The sequence below is a fragment of the Rhynchophorus ferrugineus genome, unplaced genomic scaffold, assembly GCF_030347505.1.
Source record: "Rhynchophorus ferrugineus isolate W39M unplaced genomic scaffold, kcgeb_rfMv2 rfM2, whole genome shotgun sequence".
Lineage (NCBI taxonomy): Eukaryota > Metazoa > Arthropoda > Insecta > Coleoptera > Curculionidae > Rhynchophorus > Rhynchophorus ferrugineus.
This window is the reverse complement of record NW_027472581.1, coordinates 8,665,937-8,691,038: the sequence shown is the minus strand read 5'-3', so window position 1 is coordinate 8,691,038 and position 25,102 is coordinate 8,665,937. Positions and strand designations below refer to the sequence as shown.

The 25,102-nt window shown below is 30.4% G+C and overlaps 1 protein-coding gene and 1 long non-coding RNA gene across 2 annotated transcripts in view; one reads left to right on the top strand and one right to left on the bottom strand.

Annotated features, from left to right (window-relative positions):
- LOC143190790 (uncharacterized) overlaps positions 1-20,877 on the bottom strand; it is a 29,182-nt gene extending 8,305 nt beyond the window's left edge. The window contains exons 1-10 of the mRNA XM_076395358.1: positions 20,514-20,877; positions 17,197-17,982; positions 13,556-13,775; positions 13,128-13,359; positions 9,329-9,617; positions 7,126-7,911; positions 6,797-7,016; positions 6,503-6,740; positions 2,814-3,060; positions 1-807 (exon numbers count right to left, since the gene is read on the bottom strand). Coding sequence (XP_076251473.1) covers positions 1-807; positions 2,814-3,060; positions 6,503-6,740; positions 6,797-7,016; positions 7,126-7,911; positions 9,329-9,617; positions 13,128-13,359; positions 13,556-13,775; positions 17,197-17,982; positions 20,514-20,763 — 4,075 coding nt within the window. The 5' untranslated portion in view covers positions 20,764-20,877. The remainder of the gene's footprint in view (positions 808-2,813; positions 3,061-6,502; positions 6,741-6,796; positions 7,017-7,125; positions 7,912-9,328; positions 9,618-13,127; positions 13,360-13,555; positions 13,776-17,196; positions 17,983-20,513) is intronic.
- On the top strand, positions 3,852-5,627 carry LOC143189886 (uncharacterized). The gene is made up of 2 exons (XR_013004100.1): positions 3,852-4,433; positions 4,490-5,627. It is a non-coding gene; the product is annotated as an uncharacterized LOC143189886 (long non-coding RNA).
- Positions 20,878-25,102: the final 4,225 nt, after the last annotated feature.

Genomic DNA, 25,102 nt, shown 5'->3' with positions numbered 1-25,102 from the left:
CTAGGATGCCCTGTTGCGGGAACCACTTGGATATCTTCACATTACGAGGCTGATCCTTCAACTGATCTTCGTCCCACTTCCATAGCACCCTCTCCTTTCTCGAACCCAAAACTTTAAGAATAATTTCTTTGGTCCTGTTAGGTAACTGCGACGGTTTCAAATTGGATCCCATACTGAAATAGATAACACCCTCTTTGGATTCATCCATAAATTCCTGCAAGTCCTTCGGTAATTGTTTTGGGGGATTGACGTGGTACCCACCGATGCTGATCATATTAGGGACGTAAGGCACCGGCTGACTTATGCTTTCGTGAGAATTTAATAGTATTAGTGACACGTTATAATGTATTTTGGTAAAATCCGGAGCATTGGGGATATATTTCCTAACTAAATCCGCCTGTTTCGGATAAGCGATGAAATGTAAATTGAGCTGGGCAACGATCGAAAAAAGCAAATTGTAAGCTCTTTGGAGTAACGTCATATCGCTGGAAAATCCCAGAAATATATCCGGAACATACGAGAGAGGTGATGGATTAGCCACCAAGTTGTTGGTCCAAGTGTTGGAACCCACTGTGCTGAAGACAACTAACTTGGCGTTAAAATGCTCGGCAAGAGCATGTAGGCTGTCGCTCAAGAACTGCTCGACTATGACCACATCATACGTCTCATTAGAGCGTAATAGATCTTGAGTATCGTTTGCTTTAAAGAATCCCTCCATCATTAAGGAGGAAAAATAATTTAGAATGAATAAATAAAGAAATGGAGAAACATGACTTGCATCGAACAGGTTCAGTGATTTGTCTGCATCTGTAACAAGAGTGATAGTATTAATTAATAGGAGTGATAAATTGAATTTATAAGGACTGTGAATTATTTTAAAGGATTCAGAATTTATCGTTTAATTCTTCCTCAAGCTTTAAATGGCACTGTTTTGTAATTTATATGTTTATATTATATATAATCATATAAACCAAGGAGCCTGTCAAAGTCATCCAATTGTCAGACGTAGGCAACATTGCGACGATTTGTCGTCACAAATTTCGATGACCATATAGTCCATTCGATATATATATATAGTCCATTCAAAGTTTAATGTATATGGGTCATCGAAATTTGTGACGTCAAAACGTCGCAATGTTGCATACGTCTGACAATTGGATGACTTTGACAGGCTCCTTGGTTTACGTGTTCGAACTAATCAAACAGCATTGTGTCTCTTTTTCAGCAGAATAAAATGTGAAAGAAAATATTGTCTGATTCTGAATAATGTATAAGAAAGAAAAATAGTACCCAAACGACAATTCAGATGCATAACATATTATTCAGTTAAACCGTTTCAAACATTTTTTATTGTGGAAAATGTACATTATTTCATATTTCTTAGGAATGGAAATAACATATATATGAAGTAGCTTGTATTCCTCAATATATATTGTAGATCTCGCATTTAAGTGTTAGTACTTTAGGAAATGAAAATTATTGTATTAAATTAAAGGCTATAACAAAAGGACAATTAGTTCTTGTATTATTATTGTTCTTTTATTAGGCAGCATGATATATTTTAATGAAATAACTCACCAATAGGCAAAATAAAAAACTGCGTTAATTATCATGGATTTGTATAAGATGTATTAAAAAATTTTGTACTAAATAATTATTTAATAGTAATTTATAGTAATAATATGTATAATAATAATTTATAGTAATAATTATAGCAAAGGTAGCATTTTGAAATCGTTATACTTATGCATGTTTAATGGAATTTTTTTATTTGCTATAATTATTAAATACTACTTACTATGAGGCTTAAAAATGGAACAGCTGAAAATAATGTTATTATGAAAATAAATATCTATAAAATCACAATTAATTTGGTTTAATTTATTCAACTAGATAATACTTAAATGATTATTACCTTTAATACTACTTCTTACTACTCCTATTGTAATCTTATATATTTTTTATTGTTTTTTCTTAAAACACCTAATACATGTTTATTATTTTTTCTCAAATTCAAATATTATAATCGAGAACACTATATTTTATTATAATTTAGTAATCAATCAAAACAAATTGTTTCATTGTATAAACAAAATGTATTACAAACATAACAAATATCAACGAATGTTAGGCTAAATTAATAAATTAATTTATAAATTATGATAATATATATAACTTAATTTCCTTTAGTTCATGGTGCTATTCACACTGGTATTATCCTTTCTGAGCATATTTTTTTCCAATATACACATGATCTGATAGGACAGCATTTTCATTTAATCAGAAATGATTAATATAAATATAAACACCAAAATGATTCGATCTTTGATAGCATCAAAACATATGAATTTCTCATATGAATGTAAATGCCAGTAAAAAATTAGAAAAAAACAATAGCCATGTTACGAACAACATACAAAATAATTCTGTTAAAACTAATTGAAAGTCCTTTGCACTTTTAAATAACATTAGTAATAATCTTAATGCAACTAATCAAATACATCAATCATACAGGTGGAATTTATGCAACTTCTAATACAGCATTGAGGTGCATATAATAAAATGTTCAAATATTCGTTATTGCCTACAAACGGAAGTAAACATTTTAAATTTAATTGTAATAATTATCCCGTTGGTCTTGAAATATTCATGTTCTCATTATTACTGCATATTAATTGAAATGAAATTATAACCTACGATTTTACTTAAAAGCATTTATTTACAGGTGGTTTCTAATATGTTTGTATAAAATGTCATAATGAGCAAAACAAGTAGAAGTGTTAAATATATTTTTGATGTCATTCGGTTCTTACCAATATATTTCTTTAAAACGTCTTCAAAAACAATCTCTTTGAAGTTCTTCGGTGGATTTGGCTCGGAAAACGGAGCGACTAACGTTACTTCATGTCCCAGATTTGCCAAACCTTTTCCCAGAGCATTGCCTAGATTATAATGACTTCTTGCTCCAGCAGGAAACACTATTAGTAGTTTTAAACTCACGACACATTTGATAATAAACGCAATTAAAACAAGTTGAATAACATGCTCGTTCATTTTGAATATTTATTACAAAATCATTCCTTTAGAAGCAATATTATTATTATTTGAAAAAATAACTGAGAAAATATCACGTAAGGCAGGAAATTGAGATTATACTGATAAATAAACAAGTTACAAGTAGTCAGTGATGCAGGTTATAACCGATGTTCAGTAGCGGGTAAATATTTAATTGAAACTTGTTTATCGACGTTCACGTTTTAAAATAACACCGAAAACCAAAGTATTGTTATTTGTCTTAGAGAAAGATCAAGTTATAACTTTTTTTTTATTAATTATTCTTCTTATTCTAGCAAAATGTTATTATATTATATGTTCTCTATATATTTTATGTCGTTTCTATCTACCTACTCAGATTTTTGTTGATTTTTTATCGTCCTGTTGAAACTACATCTGTGAATATTTTTAAATAACACTTTTAAATAATATTACTGATTATATTTTTTAATTTGTCTCAAAAGCAAAGTAGAGATATGTAAGATTCCACCCTTTTTGAATTAATATAATTCATATCACAAAACATAATTTCTCACACTTTTATTTATATAAATATCTCATATATCAAAACAGGAAACATAGAAGGATCAGAAATTACATATTCCAATTGACAGTTTGGGACCAAAAATTTTCTATATAAAATATCAGATGAAAAACGCCTAAAATATTAATATTTATGTTATTTTATAAACTATATTTAGAAGTTATTAGAAATTAAAGCAAATTATATAGTTCCAATTTTACTTTCCAAAATAGATAAAGGATATGTATATGTACATGTTTTTGTAGTATCTAACACCTAGAGAGAGACATAGAAAAAATAGAAATTTCACGGTATAGGCGACCCTGGGGAAATGTTTTGTTTAGTTCAATCAACGGTAGCGCTGCGATCGCAAATTGTGATTGGCTAGTTTAAATTTCTGGTGCCGCCACTAACATGGAACGTGATTGGTCGATCAAATTGTGTGAAATCAGCATTTTCTATGGGCGTCCATTTTTAATTTTGTCGTTTGAAGGTTTTGGTTTTTGTCTAGATCAAGAAATCTTCGTTTTACGTTGTGCATATTTTGTGTCTTACATTAATTATTATGGAGTGATAATATAAAAATTCATGACAATGCGTCAGTGTAGTAAAAGATGTAGTGTACCGGGGTAAAAATCTACTACGGAAATTAGACATCGTTTCCCAAAGAATGATCTCGCTCCTTTCCAAAAATGGGTTAATCAAGTAAATAGTAGTAAGTTACCTGGATAAACCACAATGCAAATATATCAACGTCATGGTGTCTGTCACGGACATTTTAGTGAAAAATTTAGAATTACCCTTCCTTCACGAACAGGTATTAGGGTAAATGCATATCCAACATTGTTTTTATCAGGTACATATAAAATTACCTATCTACTACATGTCTGTTTATATATTGTTAGTTTACAGAAAATCAAAACCTACTTATGAAGATATTAATGGTTATAAAATTAATTAACCTATCGAGTTGTTCGTATGCTGTCAGTGTGATTTCTTTACATAAAGAAGTCTTACAAGAAGGTAATAAGTAAGATAACTGGATAATTAATAGGAATAAATACTACTTTTAATTGTAAAATATCCTTAAAATATTTGTAATACTTAACTTTTTAGAACAATCAGCGTTCAATAATTTTATATTAGAGCTATTGTATATTTAAATTTGATTGCCTTGTTAAGAAAATATTTATTATATTTAAGATTTATTACCTTAAAGAAATCTATTGTGTCTAAATTTACAAATAACTACATTTATTTAACAAATCTTAACCAAGATTGCTTAAAAAATTTTGTTGGATCTATTAGAGGTCATGAAGGTAGAAACAGCATCTTTCACCTAGTATGTTTGAGTAATCTTTAAAAGGGCTCATCATCACTTCAATTTTTTTACATCATTCTCCCAGAGAAAATTGTGAAGAAGATGAACATATTAGATAACTTATATTCTTTTTTAACGGGAGATCTAGTACCACTTGAGGTTGTTAAATCACCAGTTGAGTCTGTATTTTCAGTTCCAGAGAACTTTACTCTGACGAAAACAAGAGTCTAATATTGTGTTTTAGTCTTATTTCAGACGATTTAACAAAACTTCTGAAAAAGAGACAACATGCAATATTTGTCTGCATTCTATATTAAGTAGTTCCACAGATTAAATACTCTAAAACCCAAATATCTTTAAAAAAGGGATACATTTTTAGTGTTTCAACTGTCCAATCCATAGTGATTTCCAAGACCAAATTTTAAAAGTTATTATGAGGTGTGATTGTATTTTTGGTTTAATGAAGTTAATGCAATATCAAGAGGGAAGGATTTAAAGTTTACCTTCAATATATCAAGATAAGTTAGAACTCTAATAGATCCCATAAAATTGATGGCACTAAACAAATATGGGAAGGAATTATAGAACAATTATAGATATTTTAATTTTGTCTAGAATAGAGTTCATAATTGTTTTTTTGTTGCTTTTTGTTTATATATATTTGTATTATTTACACTTATGTATATTTGTGTAGGACTTTATTTTAATAAATTAATTTTAAAAATTAAATTTGGATTTTTATTCAAATACTATTATCGAATAAATGTGACGTCACAAAATAATCAGGCGAAATGGCAGACCAATCAAAGCAAAGTATTTTCCTTACAGGTTTCTACATAACTATTATAAACTAACCAATCAAGTTCACGTTGTCAGAGCTGCCAATGATTGAACTAAGCAACATTTTGTCCCACTACTTACCATTGGAGTTGCACACCCCTGGAGAAAGAACAGAATTCTGTCATCTTTACATTTTAATATTGCTCTGTCAATGTCAATGTGGCGTCATCTAAAACCCGTTTTTGAAACAGTATAATTAAAAGTTTTGTACTTTAGTGTATCGGAGAATATTCAATTTTTTTGTCTCCCATGTTTTATTAACATTGTAGCAGTAAACTTAAATATATTTTGATAAAGCTGTGACATAATCTATTTTTACAACAAATACTCTATTATGCCCTTCTGTTATTCATATATATTTCTGGGTGAAAGATCTATTCACTATCTTATCACTGTTGTTCAAGTAATATTGCCATTGAAGATATGATTTAATATATAGATTAAACTTTATTTTGTATCCGAAGATTGATCTGTATGTAATTAGATGTATCTGTATGTGATTTTATCTGTATTTGTTATAAAACCATATAAAAAATAATAGAGTATTCAGAAATTACAATTTATTTTCAACAAAAATCATGACAAAATATCATTGTATGAAGACAGAATGCAACATTGTATGAATTTAGTTATCTATATCTAATAAAAGGAAACTCAGACTTGTTTTAGAGGTATTAAAATAGCTATTGTTTATAAACTATACAGGAACTAACAGATATTTTGCAGCTGCAGTTATATTTTCTAGTTGCATTAAAATTTTTCTATTTTGTTCTTCGTACCAATAAACGCAGACTTACGTACAACAAATATGGAACCAATAAGATGGCTAGTATGATATCACCCAGATATAGTTGGAACCAAGACAAATTATGAGCAGATGACTTCAAATGATGGGCGCCATCGTGCCTTATAACATACTCGACCCAGTAAATTGCTTCGTCTAGTGGTTTTACTAATCTATCGTTCATTATTTTTGACCTTTTCTTCGCATTTTCTAGATATCTGGAAATTAATATATTGGTAAATAATGTTTTTTAACAAAACTCTTATACACTCACGTTTCGTTATTAATGACTTCATCAATGGCTCTTTTCAATGTCGATTCAGACAGTGTTCTAAACGGAAGTTCTATTGCCATACCATATTTTTTCAATCTATTCATATTCATAGGTTGATCTCCATACATAGGAATACCAATAACGGGAACACCATAATTTATTGTTTCTGTGGTACCCCCCATACCGCAGTGTGAAATAAATAGTTTTACATTAGGATGAGCTAGGAAATTAAATGTTACATTAGGAACTTAAATGATTATAAACGAGGCAACTCATAATTCTTAGATTTAGAATTTAGATTTAGATTTTTATTATAACATTATATTTACCTAATATATCTGTTTGGGGTAGCCAATTTGATATTAGTACATTTTCTGATGGTACAAATTCGTTAACATCTAGCTTCCATATAACCTTTTGTTTTAAATTACTGAATACGTTGAACATCGCATTTAGAAGTTCTTTGGGAATACCAGTTGTTGGAATATTCGTTCCCATGCTTACGTATATGGCGCCATCTGTGGCTGCATCCAAGAACTTCTGGATATTTTGTGGCAGTTTATTATTTTTTATGTGTAGTCCTGCTACTTCTATAATAGATGGTACAATTGCAGTAGACTCAGTTGTACCGACATGAGAGCACGTGAACATTATACTTGCGTTATACATTATTTCTGTTAAGTCATATTTTTTAGGAAAGTATTTATCAACCAACAATTGATGGCTTGCTGTTTGGTAGAAATATCTATAGTAACGATCATACCATAGTGCCATGGTATTCCTAAATCGTTCATAGAAGTTCATTGATGTAGTGTAACCGGAAAACATTATCGGTACATATGATGGCAACAAGGGATTTCCCATTAGGTGAGAATTCCATTCTGATACCGCTAGCGAACTGAACAGCACCAAATGTGCATTGAAATGCTTGGCAAATGCTAAATGTGCTTCATTTAAAAATGTTTCAACGATGACTAGATCAAACTCTTCTTTAGAGTTTATTAGTTCTTGAACATTAGAATCACTCAAGATTCTTCTGGTTAAGAACAATCCTACATCATGCAGTGCTGCAATGTTCTCAAAAATTGTTAGATCTTGCAGTGTGAAAAGACTATCTGAAAAAATAATATGATCCCATAAGGCATTATTTATTATAGACCAGTTTATAATAATGAGTTTTATTTTAAAATAGAACAAAACAAGAAAGAATAATACTAATATATTTATTTTATTTAAAGAATAATTTTGATTGATTGCAAATATCTATACATTGCAAATATTAATTCACTAAATTTGCTTTACAAGATTAAGAATCAGTTGAAAGTAGCAGCAACCACAACTCAAAAGAGAAATATATTTGAGAGTTATTTTTGGGAATATGCAGTTCAATGACCAGAATATTTTTATGGTGAAATGTATTACATTACTCTTAAAAGGTAGTAACAAATTTACACTATTTAATGGCAGTCATTTTTTTGTATAAAAGTTACTATGAATCAAGCAAAATGGTTTAATGTGGATTTCTTTTTCAGATAACATGTGACCTAAATATTAAATTAGAATATAAATTAGAGGTTAATTTATTTCTAATGATTAAATAAAACTTCATTATAAATAAATTAAATAATAACAATAGATAAACCAAACGTTAGGCAACCCATATTTCAATAATAATTTTAAGAAGTTTTAAGTTATTTATCCCATATAGTTCATTTATTATTTCATTTAACGGTAATCTCTGTATTAAATTTTATGTTGGTCATAAAATAATTAGATATATTTATATTTTGTAATATAATAAGATAATCTTGCAATATATATTATTACATTATAAAAAAGTTTGTTGACATTTCAATTCAAATATTTCTCGTTTGTTTTAATGTATTTTGTCAACAATTTTGTCTCGATCAATAAAATTACTATTAGTTTAGTATTATAAATACGCAACGTAATTTTATAATACAAACAGATTTCATGTAATGTCAAAAAAATCATACCAATCAATTTTACTTTCTATAATAACGATTAAAGGGAATTCAAATTTAAATATTAAGTAATAAAAGCATGTGCAGCAGGCAACCTATGTATAAATAATTTTTTTGAATAAACTTTTTAAATTTTATATCAGATATAAATTTATAATGCACGTTTTATTGTTTTTAGTTCTAATATAGATATTAACATAATTAGTGATATTTGATTGATTTTGAACCATTTTAAATTCATTATAAATGATTTCTTATGTACAAAAATATTTTCTTAATATTTTAAATAGTTCTAATCTTATCTCTTAATTGTAAAATTATATTTAAAAGTAGTATTATATAAAAGTGGTATTTTATTAATACACTGTCTAGACCCTAATACATCGGTTAGTTATTGGGACATTTAAATATAATTGATGTGATTTCTTTTCCAGCATAAGAATTTAGTTGTATAAAATGTGTAATTAGACTGTTTATGTTGATGTATACAACAACACGTGCTCATGATTGTTTTGTTTTTCTATCTATAATAACAATAACAACTTACCGGCTTCATTACCCTCGTATGTCAAGTTCACTTCAATGCTTCTCAGATTGCGAACACCTTTGGTTTCGAAACCGCTAATTACTGTCACGTTATGTCCACGTTCTGCTAAAGCAATCAGCAATGGTTCAGCTAAAATATATTGACTGCGACCAGGACCAACAAAAACGGCCAGTATATTCGAACATTCTGCTGTTTTAACAAGAAACAAAAGAATATTTGCTAATAGACCCAGCCACTTGCTTCGCGCCATGATTAATATAATAGGAATGGACCACGTGATGTTCGCTTGTTATACAAGCGAACTAGCGGTTAAAATTTTACAATCAGGTCGTCCTTCCATCGTACTTGAGATAGAGTAGTGTATATTTCTACCGACTGAATCAATTATTAAGTCTACTAGATTTCAATATATTATGTCAAATTATTCTATTTACGTTGAAATTAACTGTGATGTTGTTTATAATATTTTGTTGTTAATTCTAATGTTGAAAAGCATTTATATTCAATTTTACTGAAATAATCTATTACTAAACAACCTTAGTATAATTATAATTATTTTGAATATAATAGAACAAATTCATTACTTGTAGTAAGGAGGGTTGCATAATAATTTTACTCAACATTAAAATACTGGTGGAAAATAATTGTAAGGTGGTTCAAGATTGTCTAGGGTCCCCCATCAAAATTCTTCCAAAACACCCTTGAATGACTTGAATAAAAATTAAAAATAAAAAGTTGCTGTTGGGCATAATCAAAATAATCTGTCATTTACAGTGTGAAAGATTATATAGCAATAATATATGACACGACCAGATTATATATCACAATCAGATAACACTTTTGTCGTAAAAATAAAATGAGAATATTTTAAAAATAGCCCGGCGCCGGCGCCGAAATGTTATGAAAATTAATTTGGTTTGCATGAAATTCAATTTAAATGATTAAGATTGTATTTATTGTATTTATTTTAATATACACCTATTGTACTTTGAGATTCTTATTTCGAAACATTCAATACTTTTGGCATCATGTATTATGAGCGTTCAGCTGTACCTAAACATTGTCAAAATTTAATTACGTTTAAAAGTTTAGTTTGTGCATTAGGGAGTGATTCACAAGATAAGTTAATTTTAAAGTTGCACTCGTATATCTAATCTGCGTTTGCGATATCCGAATAATAAAAGAAATAGTACTACAGATATTTGTTAAAGAGTTTTTATGGGAAAAGATACATCTCTGTTTAGAGATACCTGTCTGTTTAGCCAGATCCACAATGAAATTATACAAGAATGACCTTTCATTTCCTGAATTCATTACCTTTGCTTGCAATGATTTTTAATGTTTTTTTAGACGACTGAATTTTACATGATACAAAGGTTGTAGTTTTAAATATATTTCGAAAAAGTAATACATTTATTTTAGAAGAAAGCAAAAAACTTCAGAAAAAGGGAGAACCATAGTTTGTACCGTTTATTATACTTCACTGGATTTTGTTTTTTGTACATTTAGTTTTAAAATAGAGCGAATATAATTATAAAAGAGTTTTAAAAGCGTTACAACAATTAACAGGTCAATTGAAAAGTCCCCGACCTGGCACCTAGATGGCGCTACTAGAATTAAATACATATGCTTTTTAGTTAGCCCTAACCCTAAAAAAAAATGCGTGTATAAATTAGTTTGTGAATTATAGCATATTGAGTGAAGCAACTTTTCTTATTGTGAAAAAAATTAATAAAAAGGAATTTCGTCTATTGATAAAATATTGGTTTTTGAAGGAAAAATATACAGTTGAAGCAAAAACTAGGCTTGATGCTGAGTTTCCGGACACTGCCCCAGGAAAATCAACCATCAAGTATTGGTATGCTAAATGTGAAATGAGCACCGAAAACTGTGAACGCAGTGGACGCCCAATATAGGTTGTTACCGACGAAAACATTCAAAAAATCCATAAAATGATTTTGAATAACCGTAAATTGAAATTGAATGAAATATCAGACACTCTAAAGATATCAACTGAACGTGTACGTCATATCTTTCACGAATATTTGGATGTGACAAAGCTCTGAGCAAAGTGGGTGCCGCGCGAGCTTACTTTTGACCAAAACAACGACGAGTTGATGATTCGGAGCGGTGTTTGAATATGATCAAGCGTAATAAACCCGAGTTTTTGCGTCGATATATGACAATGGATGAAACATGGCTCAATCATTTCACTCCGAAGTCTAATCGACAGTCATTCGAATGGACTTCAGAGAATGAACCCGCTCCAAAGCGTGAGAAAGCGCAAACAGTCGGCTATCAAGGTTATGGCGCCTGTGTTTTGGAATGCGCATGGAATAATTTTCATTGACTACCTTGAAAAAGGAAGGACCATCAACAGCGACTACTCAGCTCAACATAGACGACGACTATCAACTACGACATAGCATTATAGGACCGTTTGAAGGACGAAATCATCGAAAAACGGCCGCATCTGAAGAAAAATTAAGTGCTGCTTAACAAAGACAATTCACCGTGTCACAAGTCAGTGAAAACGATGGCAATACACGAATTGGGCTTCGAATGCTTCGTCATCCACCGTATTCTCTAGATCTGCCCCCCAGCGACTATTTCCTGTTCTCAGATTTCAAAAGAATGCTCGCTGGGAAGAAATCTTCGTCGAATAAAGAGGTGATCGCCGAAACTGAGGCTTATTTTGAAGTAAAGTACAAATCGTATTACAAAAATGGTATCGAAAAGTTGGGGGGTCGCTCTACTCAGTGTATCATCCTTGAAGGAAATTATGTTGAATAAAAAGAACTAATTTTGCCAAAAAAATGCATTTTACTATGGTAGGTGGACTTTTCAATTGACCTGTTATCTTATTATAATACACAAGATGGAGCTATGGCTATGTTTCAGTTCATTTGTTACAAAACATATTGTCTAATAACATTGTACTTATTTTGAGTTAAACATGTTTAACTTCTTATAAATATTCGTAAAATTAAGTACAATAATTATGGTATGAATAAAATTACTAAAATTATATCGATCATGAAAATTTGAAACCAATATAAATCATGAGCAGATGATTTTAGATGGTGTGAATACATTCTCACTTTTCATATAATTTTGCTTACATATATCAGAATATATTAAGTAAAGTCCATGCGCAAGAAATTTTAATTTTTTTGTAGACCGGTGTTATTTGAATGTCCCTTGCCCTTTTTTATGAACATTTAGTTTGTGCATTAAGTAATCCAGAAGATAGAGAAATTATAAGTTGCACTCATATATCTCGTCTATATTTACGATATCCCAACAGTAAAAGAAACAGTACTTGGGATACTTGCTAACAAGTCATTATGGCAAAAGAATACATCTCTGTCTGTAATCAGATCCACAATGAAGTTATACGAGATTTTATCGTAAAAAATGACAAAAGCTGAAATTATTTTATTTCCTTTGCTTGCATTGATTTTTAATATTTTTTAACGATTTAATTTTACAGGATACAAAGGTTGTAGTTTTAAATATACTTCGAAAAAGAATACATTTATTTTCGAAGAAAGCAAAAAACTTTAGAAAAAAAGGGGGATCATATTTGTACCATTTATTATACTTCACTGTATTCAATTTTTTTGTACATTTTATTTTAAAATGGAGCAAATATAAACATAACTGAGTTTTAAAAGCGTTAAAACTGTTATTCTATTATAATATGCAGGATGGAGCTCTGGGTATGTTCCAGTTCTTTTACTACAAAATAATTTTCTAATAACATTGTACCTATTTCGAGTTAAACATTTTTAGTTTAACTTCGTATGAATGATCGTAAAATTAAGTACGATAAATACGGCGTGAGTATCATTACTAAAATTATATCGACCATGAAGAGTTGAAACCAATATAGATCATGAGCAGGTGATTTTAAATGTTGAGCACCATTATGCCTTATAACATACTCGATCCAATAGATTGCTTCGTCCAGGGGGTGTACCAATCTGTCTTGCATTATTTTTGATCTTTTCCTTGCATTTTCTAGATATCTGAAATAAGTTATATAATAAGTATGATATAGTTTAATGAATAATTGAGTTGTAATTGATGATGCTAGCGAATCAGATACTTTCGATGATCACTAATGGATGATATTTGGACAAAAAAATCCCCAATTAATGAAAAAATCCCCAATTAATGATAAATTAAAACGGAACAAGAAAAGTTCCCTTAATGTTTACTTACGATTTGTTATTAACCATTTCCTCGACAGTTGTCTTGAGTGTTGTTTCAGATATTGTTTTGAAGGGAAGCTCTAATGCCATGCCATATTTCTTCAATCTATTGAGGTTCATCATTTGATCTCCGTACATTGGAATACCAAGGACGGGGATACCGTAATGTATTGTTTCTGTTGTGCTGCCCATACCGCAATGTGAAATAAATAATATTACGTTGGGATGAGCTAAAATAGGAATCTTTTATACACTGGGTAACCTGAATATCAATAAATAAATACGCCGGTTTGGTTGGCGCAGTGGTAAAGACCACATGACCGTCCACCTACTGTTGCGACAGTTGCGGGTTCGAATCCTGCTGGGCATGGTCGTAAATTCGCGTTTGTGATTGTCCTAGACAAGAGTGCAAAATAAGGATAATGATCCAAGTCACGCCAGTGGACAAGACCGGATGTCTTCTGGGATGATTTCTAAGTTGATCACTCGCCAGTCGGTAGGCTTAATGCCCAGGACTGTGAATCGGAACCCTCATTAAGCTGTAGGTCCAGTCCATATAAACTCTCGTTGGTAAAAGGCATTCTTATAGGGTTAAAATATAAATAAATGTGCAAGAGACAAATTTGAAACTTTGAAACTAATATTTCATAGATTTGTAGTAATTTGTACAATATTTTTATTATATTTTAAAGTCTCCTTTTTACCAACTAGGTTTTATCTGGATTGGACTTACTACTTAACGTCCGATCCGAATCACTGTCTCGGATTAAGCTTAAAGACTGGTGAACGACAAACTTATTGACCATCCTAGAAGACATTCGGTCTTACCCAGCCTGGTTATCGGCTATATTAGGATGCTTTTTCGTGTTGGATTTTACACTCTTGGCTTTTGGATAATCATAATTATAAATAGTTACAAATATATATTTACAACGACGTCTAAGTAGGCTTCGAAGACTTTCCCAGCTTTAGCCAAATTGGGTGTAGTCTTCAGTTTTAGAAAATACGATTTTTTGTTTTTTCTAAGTTTCTTTAAAGAATATATTCCCTTAAAATATTTGTACAAAAAACAGTGTTAAAACTTCAGCAATTTACAGGTTTCTGTCAAAGTATACCATTTTTTTTGAAAACATTTTCTTGTACTCGTAAGCCCGTTTTATTTTTTATTACTTCCTGCAACTTACATTTGTAAACTGAATTATTTTGTGTGTAAAATGGGCAAAAATTCACTAAAGGAGGTCTAAAAAAATTTTAAAAGATTTATTTTTCATATAAACGCAATTTTGCCCAATCCATCTACTATTAAAGCCTAATTAAATAACAGTATTTTTTTTAACCGTATGTTTCGAATGGACAATAATGGCATCACGAATGTTTCAGCCATCATATCTCTATTTTTAAATTTTATTCCACCAAAGTATACATGTTCATAAAATTTATTTTTTTTAGAAAATCCATGATAATAACATTTTAAATTAAAAAATATCATCTCATCAAAAATAAGTAAAAAAGGTTGATAAAATATTCTCCACTTTATTCTTTTGTTTGAAAGAAGTATGCAACATAATTATAACTATAATCTATTCAAAGTTTTTTTAGTAATGCGTCATGGATATTTGTGACGTCGAAACATTGCAATGTTGCCACATCAACTCTGAGTTTTAGTTCAGTTTGGGTTTGACATACAAGAAAATTCTATTCTAAATAAAATTATTGAACAAAAATGTTATCAAATATAAATTATTTTAATAATAAGATAACTATCTGAGAAATTTAACAGATAATAAAGAAATTGATTACTCACTCTGGAAAGCCACAACATATCTATAGCGCTCATATCTACACAGTCCACCTATAAGAGACCTATGTGGGAATTGGGCATGTAACAATCACCAAAAAGCAGGAGCATTTGTTCAATATCTTGAAAAAACTTTCAAACCAAACGAAGCTAATATTGAACATAATTTTCCGGACATAGAAGCTGAAAATCCAAAGAGCTGACCAAAGTTATTAAAACTGACATTAACCCTAGGAAATCACCAGGCTACGATTTAATAACAGAAGAATTACTGCAAAAACTACCAGGAAAGGAAATTATAAAACTAATCAACTTGATCAATACAGCATTTAGATTAAAACATGCCCCAGGCATTTGGAAGATGGCCGAAATAATAATGATCCCAAAACCTGGGAAGACACCAAACGAAATAAAAGCCTATAGACCTATATGACAGCTGCCAGTAATATCTAAGATTATTGAAAAACTCCTTAAAAAGAATAAAACCGATCATAGAGAGAAGAAAACCTAATACCAACACCCAACCTACAAAAGTAAAAAAGTATGCTGAGCTATATTCTTAAATGTAGGACAAGCCTTCGATAAGGTTTGGCATGAAGGCCTTGTTCATAAACTACAGAAAATGCTACCAAAACAACACACCGAACTATTAAAATCATACATTACAACCAGAATGTTTAGAGTCAAACAAGAAGAAGCTTACTCTACAATAAAAGAAGCTAAAGCAGGTGTACCACAAGGAAGTGTACTGGGAACAATGCTCTTTCTACTCGACATTTGTGGTATACCACAAATAGAGAATATTACGATGACTACATTTGCTGATGATACTGCGATTATAGCTGTCGGAGACATTAGTGAAGAAGCCTCACTAAAATTACAACAGGCAAATGACAATATAAATAATTGGACACAAGCTTGGAAAATAAGAATTAATGAAAGTAAATCTATACATGTGCAGTTCATCTATAAACAGACCGTACAAACACCAATAACATTAAATAATACTATCATTCCATATAGCAACAACGCTGAATATCTCGGAATTAATCTTGATGCAAAACTTCGCTGGAAGGAACATATTAAGAAGAAAAAAAAAACTGGAATTGAAATATCCGCTAATTGGACTGTACTGGCTAATTGGAAGATAATCACAATTATTAGTTCATAATAAATTGCTATTATATAAGCAAATACTGAAACCTATATGGACATACGGAATTCAATTATGGCGATGTTCTGCAAAGAGTAACATAAATAAAATACACATTTTTCAGAACAAAGTACTGAGAGGTATTGTGGGCGTACCCAAATACTATAGGTCTGATTACCTACATCGAGACATTCAGATATTAAGTCAGTCAAGAAATCATGATAATTGCAAGGGGGCATCAGGAAATAATATTGAAATATTGCAGCTTTTGGATACCACCAGACCAGGACATAGACTCAAAAGAATCAAACCATCTGATCTTGTGTAGTGTTGTGTAGTGAGGTGCATATAATAAAAAATACAGCAGTGACATATATAAACATTGTTTCACCAGAGAATGAGATAGGGCCGATGGGTCCTCCTAGTTACATACCTAGATTTAAGTTATCATAAAAACATCTTGTAGGTTAGATGGAAACGAGTAGAACAATGTAATAATTAAATAATAAAAAAATCAAATATTTTAACGATTTGTTATAATAAATTAACATATCAAATGTAATTTAATTTTATAAAACATTTTTTAAACTGATTTAATTTATAAATCTTAACCGCTTGCTTGTTCAAGGATAATTTATTCAACCATATCATAGGTTTAATTATTTTTATCAAGGAAACTAATTATAAATTTTTCTCTTACCTAGTATATCTCTTTGGGGTAACCATTTCGATATCATTAAGTTCTGTGATGTCACCAAGTCGTCATTATCTAACTTCCATATAACTTTTTGTTTCAAATTGTTGAAAACCTTCAACATTGCATTGAGGAGTTCTTTGGGGATTCCAGTTGTTTTTATGTTCGATCCCATGCTAATGTATATGGCGCCATCTGTGGCCGAATCCAGGAATCGTTGTATGTTTTCAGGAAGTTTATATGTTTTTATGTGTAATCCGGCTATTTCTATAATTGACGGTACCACTGCGGTGGCTTCAGTTGTGCTTACATGAGAACATGTCAACATTATGCTGGCATTATACATAATTTCGTTTAAATCGTATTTTTTAGGAAAATACTGATCAACTAACGACTGATGCCATGCTGTTTGGTAAAAATATCTGTAGTAACGGTCGTACCATAGTGATATTGTATTTCTGAATCGCTCGTAGAAACTCATCGATGTGGTATATCCCGAATTTGTTGTTGGTAAGTAAGATGACAAAAAAGGGTTTCCAATTAGGTGAGAATTCCATTCCGAAACCCCCATCGAATTGAACAAGACCAAATGAGCGTTAAAATGTTTGGCAAAAGCTAAATGCGCTTCGTTTAAGAACGTCTCGACGATGACTAGGTCAAATTCCTGTTTCGAATTGATGAGTGCTTGGACATTGGGATCGCTGAGAATCCTTTTCGCACAAAAGAATCCTATATCATGAAGTGAGGCAAGATTTTCAAAGATACTCATATCCTGAAGCGTGAAAAGACTATCTGTAACATAAAATAATTTTCGACTATAATGTATTAAATTAATCATGTTGTTCTCAAAATAGAGTAAAAAATTAATTAAAAAAATTATATATTATTAAAATTTGTTTTTACAGCATTTTCAATATAAAATCAGAAATGTATTTTATATATAACATTAATTAAAATAGTAATTGTCCGTGTATTAAAATATATGCAAACTATCTCAAAAACTAATACACACTTACATTTTTTAAATTGCATTTATTAAAATCTAATTTCGATTCACTTACTTACTCAATAATCAACAAAATATTAATACGTGTACATCACTACGCCATTGAATTAAAATTCTATGAAACTATTTTATAACTGTTAATATTTAATGCAGAATATATTGAATATATGAATTATATCGATACAAGAGTCAGTCTAGAAAAGAAGAAAATGTATAAAAGAGCATAGAGGTAAATAAAGCTTCTCTTTTGTCTCAAAGCCATAAGTGGTGTTATTAATTCCTTCCCGTCCCTAATCCGTGTATAAGTTTTAGCCAAGCAATAAAAATTAGAAACATGGAAAGCAACAGAATTATCGGTAGGATAAAAAAGGCATTGAAATCAAGAATTATTCGGGTAAACTATATGTAAGAAATTCATCAAAATATTGGCACATAAGATTCAATGAAATGACGAAGAAGTCGCAATAGGAGAGATAAGAATATGACTATTGTTTATTTACAAAATGTAGTAATTATTCAGTAGTACTCAATGCTGATCCCTTAATAAAAGGACACGAAGAGCAAACAGTGGGTTTAATGGAAAGTTTAAAATTAAATAACTTAATTTAATAATGTTTTAATCACTCAATCTCCATTCTAATATCGTTGCGAATATAAAAAACAAACACTCACTTAAATTTAAGGAATACTATCCTTTATTCCCGCTGGGTTTGTTTATATATTGGGCGTCACTGATCTGACGGAAGCTAGATTGGGGCGTTTTTCATTTTATTACAATATATTTATTTGAAACGCATAATACACAAATATATTAGGCCTAAAAATTTTTTCTCACCAAATTTTACGTTTCCAGGGGCCCTTTCCAGGCAACATTTTGGCTAAGCACTTTCGCGCACTATATATATATATATATATATATATATATATATATATATATTAATTGTGCATTGAGTCACTCATGGTAATATGAAAATAAATATAGTGTAAAGGCAACACACATTGATGGAAAAAGGTAAACGTGGGAATAACTATTGATTAGGTTTTGTTAGAGATAACATCACTACATAGTATAAAACGAAGTCGCATTTTCTGTCCCTATATCCCTATGTGCGCTTAAATCTTTAAAACTACGCAACGGATTTTGATGCGGTTTCTTTCAATAGATAGAGTGATTCAAGAGGAAGGTTTATATGTATAATACATGCATAATATACTAAGGTAACATTGCTAGTTTTAGAGGTTTCTAACGTGATGTCGTAAATTAACCTATTTTTTTAGGCTTATTTAGCAATTAGCAAAAACGCTGCCTAACCCTACGAGTTAGATCAAATTAATATACTACAGTATTGTACACCATAAAAAGGTCTACAAAAAAGTCCGCGATGGTATATGTTTATCTTTTAGGGATAACCCACATTAACCATTTTTATTGTTTACTCTTTACGTGAGAAAATGGCTTATTTACGAAGCTATTTTAAGCAATACGGCATTAATCCTTATCGAATTAAGTACCTTAAATACAGTGTGCAATTAATATAGATAAATATGGTTCCTTACAGCATGTAAATTAAACAAATATTTTCGGAGATATTACAAATTTAAAATTTGCGTTTAAAAATGTGTAATGTAATAAAAATTGTATGAATTTAGATATTCCAAAGATAGCAGGAAATCTTCATAGTAAGTATACGGGAAGAGGAATTGTTTTACTCCAAATTTAATGCGTGCAGCCTTGGCCTGGGCAGTAATGAATGAACCAAAAATACTGGATCGATTTTAATCATGTTTTCATTGAGTGACATAGGCATATATATTTTATGCCCGTGCAAAGTCGGAGCGGGCCGCTATGTTTTTATATACAACGTTCATATTTTTTCTGTAGTGTATTTAATTTAGTATCAGCATTGCACCCGTGCGAAGCCGGGGCGGGTCGCTAGTTTATCAATAATTCATTGCAGACATAACTGTATGTCATGAAGAACTACTTCATGTTGAAAACAGGAGTATAAATGAAAAGTCCAAGGGTGACTACCATGGAGAAATGAACCATATGAGTGAGGGTCACTATTTATCCCGAAAGATAAATCGTGACCCTCGTGTAATAACGCTAGACCGAATGTTGCAAAACCGGTGCAAACATATTTGGAAATATTAAAAAAAAGAAATTCTACCTTCTAATTACTACTTCTTCCGATATATAGGTCGCGACCTGTCAGAGGAGCTCTTCACTTCTTGTTCGTATTAGTCTTATCTCTCGAGTTGGAATCCATAAATTGTCCCAAAGATAATAAACAGTATAACAACAGCCATAACTTACCCGATTGGTCCCCATCAAAACTTAAGTCCACTTTAATATTTCGCAAATTTTTAACACCCCTAGTTTCGAAACCGCTTATTACAGTCACATCATGTCCGCGTTCCGCCAAACGAATCATCATAGGTTCCGACAAAATGTACTGGCTCCGTCCAGGCCCCGGAAAAACACCCAGTATTCTCGAACATTCTATTATTTCACTATAAAATAGTAAAATATTTACGAATAAGTACAGCAACTTGCTTCCCATCATGATGAATGTAACAACTTTCAATCACTCTAGAAGGAATGGCCTTACTTGACCTTCATTTATATGAATTGGCTAATAGAAAATTCCCAATGAAATATCAACGGTTTTGATGCAACTACCTTATTGTTGGCGGTATTTATTACTCAGTTTAATAGATTTTGAAAATCATTTGAATTTGCATAAAAAAAACAGGTTTAGTTGTTTTACACAACACATTTTAATTATTATTGTATTATTTGTGATGCTGAACAAGTATAATATATGACCTTATATTTAAAAAATTAAATATATGTTTGTAATTAAACAACAGTATTTAAAATGTTTCAAATTAATTAGTTAAAAAATAGATTGAACAAAAAAATTAATTGATTTTTAGTGGTTTTTTTCAGGACAGCAGTATATATAAAAAAACTATTAATTAATTAAAAAACTGTTTTATTTTATGGAAAGAAGAGTATACAAAGCGACACTAAGGGTTCTTCTTTTTTAGAAAACAGACCAACCCCTTTTACTTGTTCAGCTTTTAAAGTTTTTACAGTAAATTAATTGTTACTGTTTTCTCATTTTGTAACTGTCTTTTCATCTTATATTGAACTTTATTATGAATTATCTGCATTTTGTCAAGAAAGGCATTATTTTTGGAAAAAAATAAGTCTAGTTTGAAAGTTTTGGCACAGCATGTGTGAACCTTTCTTGAGTTTTCTATACTTCTAAATCTTTACATTATCTCGAATGACAAGGTTTTTGTTCTTCTAGAAATGACTTTCATTGACTATATGCTGTAATCAGAGCTTACGAATCATCATGATCATTATAATGTTAACAACTTCTAGTTGATCGACTGTAGCTTTATCCCCTTTCCGTCCTAATTTTTAGTAGCTCATATCCAGTTATGCTGTCATAGGACGTGACATTTATCTAAAGTTCTCTATACTTCTCAATCTTTACGCTCTCATAGGACGTGAAATTTATAATTTTTTACATAATTTTGTAATATCCCTTTAAACAATAAAGGAAGACGAGAAAGAGTTAAGTAAAGGCTAGATAGCGGCATTCAGTGGAAATATTATCATTAAGATTTTCATTGCAAGAAAAATTAGTTTACAATTTAAAAAGTTGCTAAAGGTGTTGTGCTTAATGGACTATCCCATATTTTTAAATAAGTCAAAAGTTACCTGAATTATCTATGAAATAATACTATTCGCCAACAAATGGTTATAGATAAAACGAATTAAAACATGTTTCATTAAATAATCAAATTTACAGCGTTATTAATTTCCTTAAGGTCCTAAAAGTCCGAAGTTGGGTTTCCCAGGTATTTTACAGTAATTTGAAATATTATCGGCCTTGCGCAGCCGCCAATTTGCCATAAAAAATTATATAATAATACAAGACCAAGTAAATGGCTATTGATTATTATTGAAAACAATCTAATAAAAATGACGTGAGAGCTGTATCAAAAGCAATTAATATACTTTATAATTTTATATAGAACACCATACAATATAAATTGAACCAATAATTGTCCATGATAAAAAAATGTTCGATTCTGAGAACTAAACATGACCAATATACAAAATTTATTACTGTTTTCTCAAAAGTATACAACGGTAAAGATATGGATAAATACCTAGGCTATGTTTTTCACGAGGTTTCAGGTCAACTGTTTATAGTTTAATTATATAACGCTAACAATGATGTTAAATAATTTCAACAAGACGGTAAAGTCGTTGAAACAATTCGGACAGTACAGAACTTGACATATTTCCTTGCGCATCGTTGATCCTTAATAGTGACACTCACTGTGGTCCTTCAAATCCTTCATCTAGCATTATCACTTGTTTTATTATTATGCATTTAAATGTTGTAATGCAAAAGATGCATTTGTTCTCTGTTGTTTTGCAAATTTAATCACCATCAGAACCAAGAGCAGTTAAATTAATGAAATTCGCTTTGGTGGAAATTCGCTCACACCCTGAATTCGGATAATTATGTAAAGAATCCACGGACTAGAGGTATTTTCCAACATAGATGTTTTCTAATTTCGCTTTCACACAGCTAGGGCCTTTAAGTTTGAGTTTCAGTTTGAGCAGCAGTATTACAGCAGCACAGATAATACTAACGAACCAAGCTTATTTTGATATACATTCGTCTGTTCATATTACTTTTTGCTTAAGTTATGAAACGGGTAAAGTATAAAACTATTTTATTTTAACAAAAAAAAATCGTAACTTGTTGGGTTGGCAATACTGCTGAAACAACCCTAATTTAACATAAATAAAACTTTTATAACGTAAACACCGTAAAACATATAGTACTATTACACTGATTAATTTCAATAAAACCGTTATCATTTATATTGGCGTTGAGTTGCTTCGAGTATTCCTTGAAAGAAGCCGAAATAATACACAAGCTAGATTACATCAGTTCATTTTTGAAACTCTTAATTATGAAAAAATATGTCTGTACCCAGTTATTCTTTTTACCGGTTCCCATTTTATTAACTTAGACAGACTGACTTCTGTTGAGGCTAAACTTGTATCCATATTTTTATTCCCAAACGGCACTGCAAAAAGATCTGTAAATAGGGATAAGTTAGGTATTTTACATCTATTATACATAGTAAGCATATTGAAGGACTGATTATTTAAATTACAAGTAGGAACTGCATATTTCTTAAACAATGGTGTTCAGCATTTGGTTTTAGTCAGCCTCTCTAACTACGAACCTATTAGTATTAATTTATATACTTAGTTTTTTGTCACAGGTTAGTATACCTCGGAAATTAATGAATTCCATTCGACACAACATATAGGTATATAAGCGAAATTCTAAGACAATACCACCTAAACGTTAATCTAAAGAAATGCTACCTCTACAGAAAGTATTTAAACATTTTAGGAAATACTACAGGATATATCTAATTGCCAAAATCCTATAAAAATTAGTATTTTTTTCAATCGAATAAAGAGAAATTTGGCTACTGCAGCAATATATTTGAAAATTAATTACGACAACTTTGTCATTTATTTTGTTTGTACTTATAACAGTCTAGGGACAAAACAAAACAAATTAAACTCTGTTTCACATGCGCCCTTTTAAGATCTTCTGTATGGTCTATATTTTGTGGTAAAGATATCACTTATCATATCGCATCACTAGACAATACTCTCATTTGTTTGTCGTGCTATTTAATACTTCCTTTATTCTGAATTCGTCCCTGGTATTCTTATTTAGTTAAATCTAAATATTTTTCCTTCCACCACATCTTGCATTGGTTCACCTTTATTCGGAGGAAAACAAAAACATCGAAAAACTTTTATATAATATTTATTTTGTTTTAAATTTGATATTATAACACACCAAACTGTATTACAACTTATCATGCCTCAGATTATTGTTGGCTTCATTTATACATATGTATTGTTAGATTATATCTTATATACATTAACATTCAAATAATCAACAAAACATACGAACATTTAACGTAACATTTATCACAAAATTGAGTTCTCTAGAATTATCATTATTTTAATATTAAAGCATTAGATCCTTTACACATTTCCAATTATTATTTACATTCATGGGCTATTATACATGTTAAATGCGAACTGACCTTGTTATTAAATAGATCTAATATCTATGGGCTAAACTGTTTCTTAGGATTATTAATATCGAGGCCAGTCCCTGTCTAAAGGGTATATATTCCAGACAAGCTAATATATTTATTATAGAAGGAAGATCATTAATATAGTTTATATATTCGACAACAACGTAGATTGTATATTTACATGGACTTAACGTGCTATATTCAACGTGCAGAGTTTCTTTTTTATTAAAGATCTAGAGTTCTTACCGCACCTTGCGATTCGCTTAGAATATCTAAAGAAATAGAATTTGGCTTCACTTGCTATATACGGATATATTAGGCTCAATGATATATCGTATACGCTGAAGTCTGTGGAGATTTGCCATCATTAAAAATGTCGCATGATGCTCAAGTAGCTCAGTATCAGCGACCATGCGACATTCCTGATAGTAAGAAATCTGTATATAAATGTAATGTGTCGAGTTATGTCAAACAAAAACGTACTTTATTACACTTAATAGTACCAACAGTTTATGCATTATTCTATTGTGTCCTATGGACTGATATAATTTGTACAGGCTCTATATACAGTAAATATCGCAATATTAATCCTCATAAATTATATTGAGGTAGTTAAATAACCCAAGCATTGGAACAAAATAATTAATCTTCTTCGTATAGCCTGGGTATATGATTATTGACTAATTAACTAAAGATAAAATATCAAATATTACCGCTTAATATTTTTTCAAC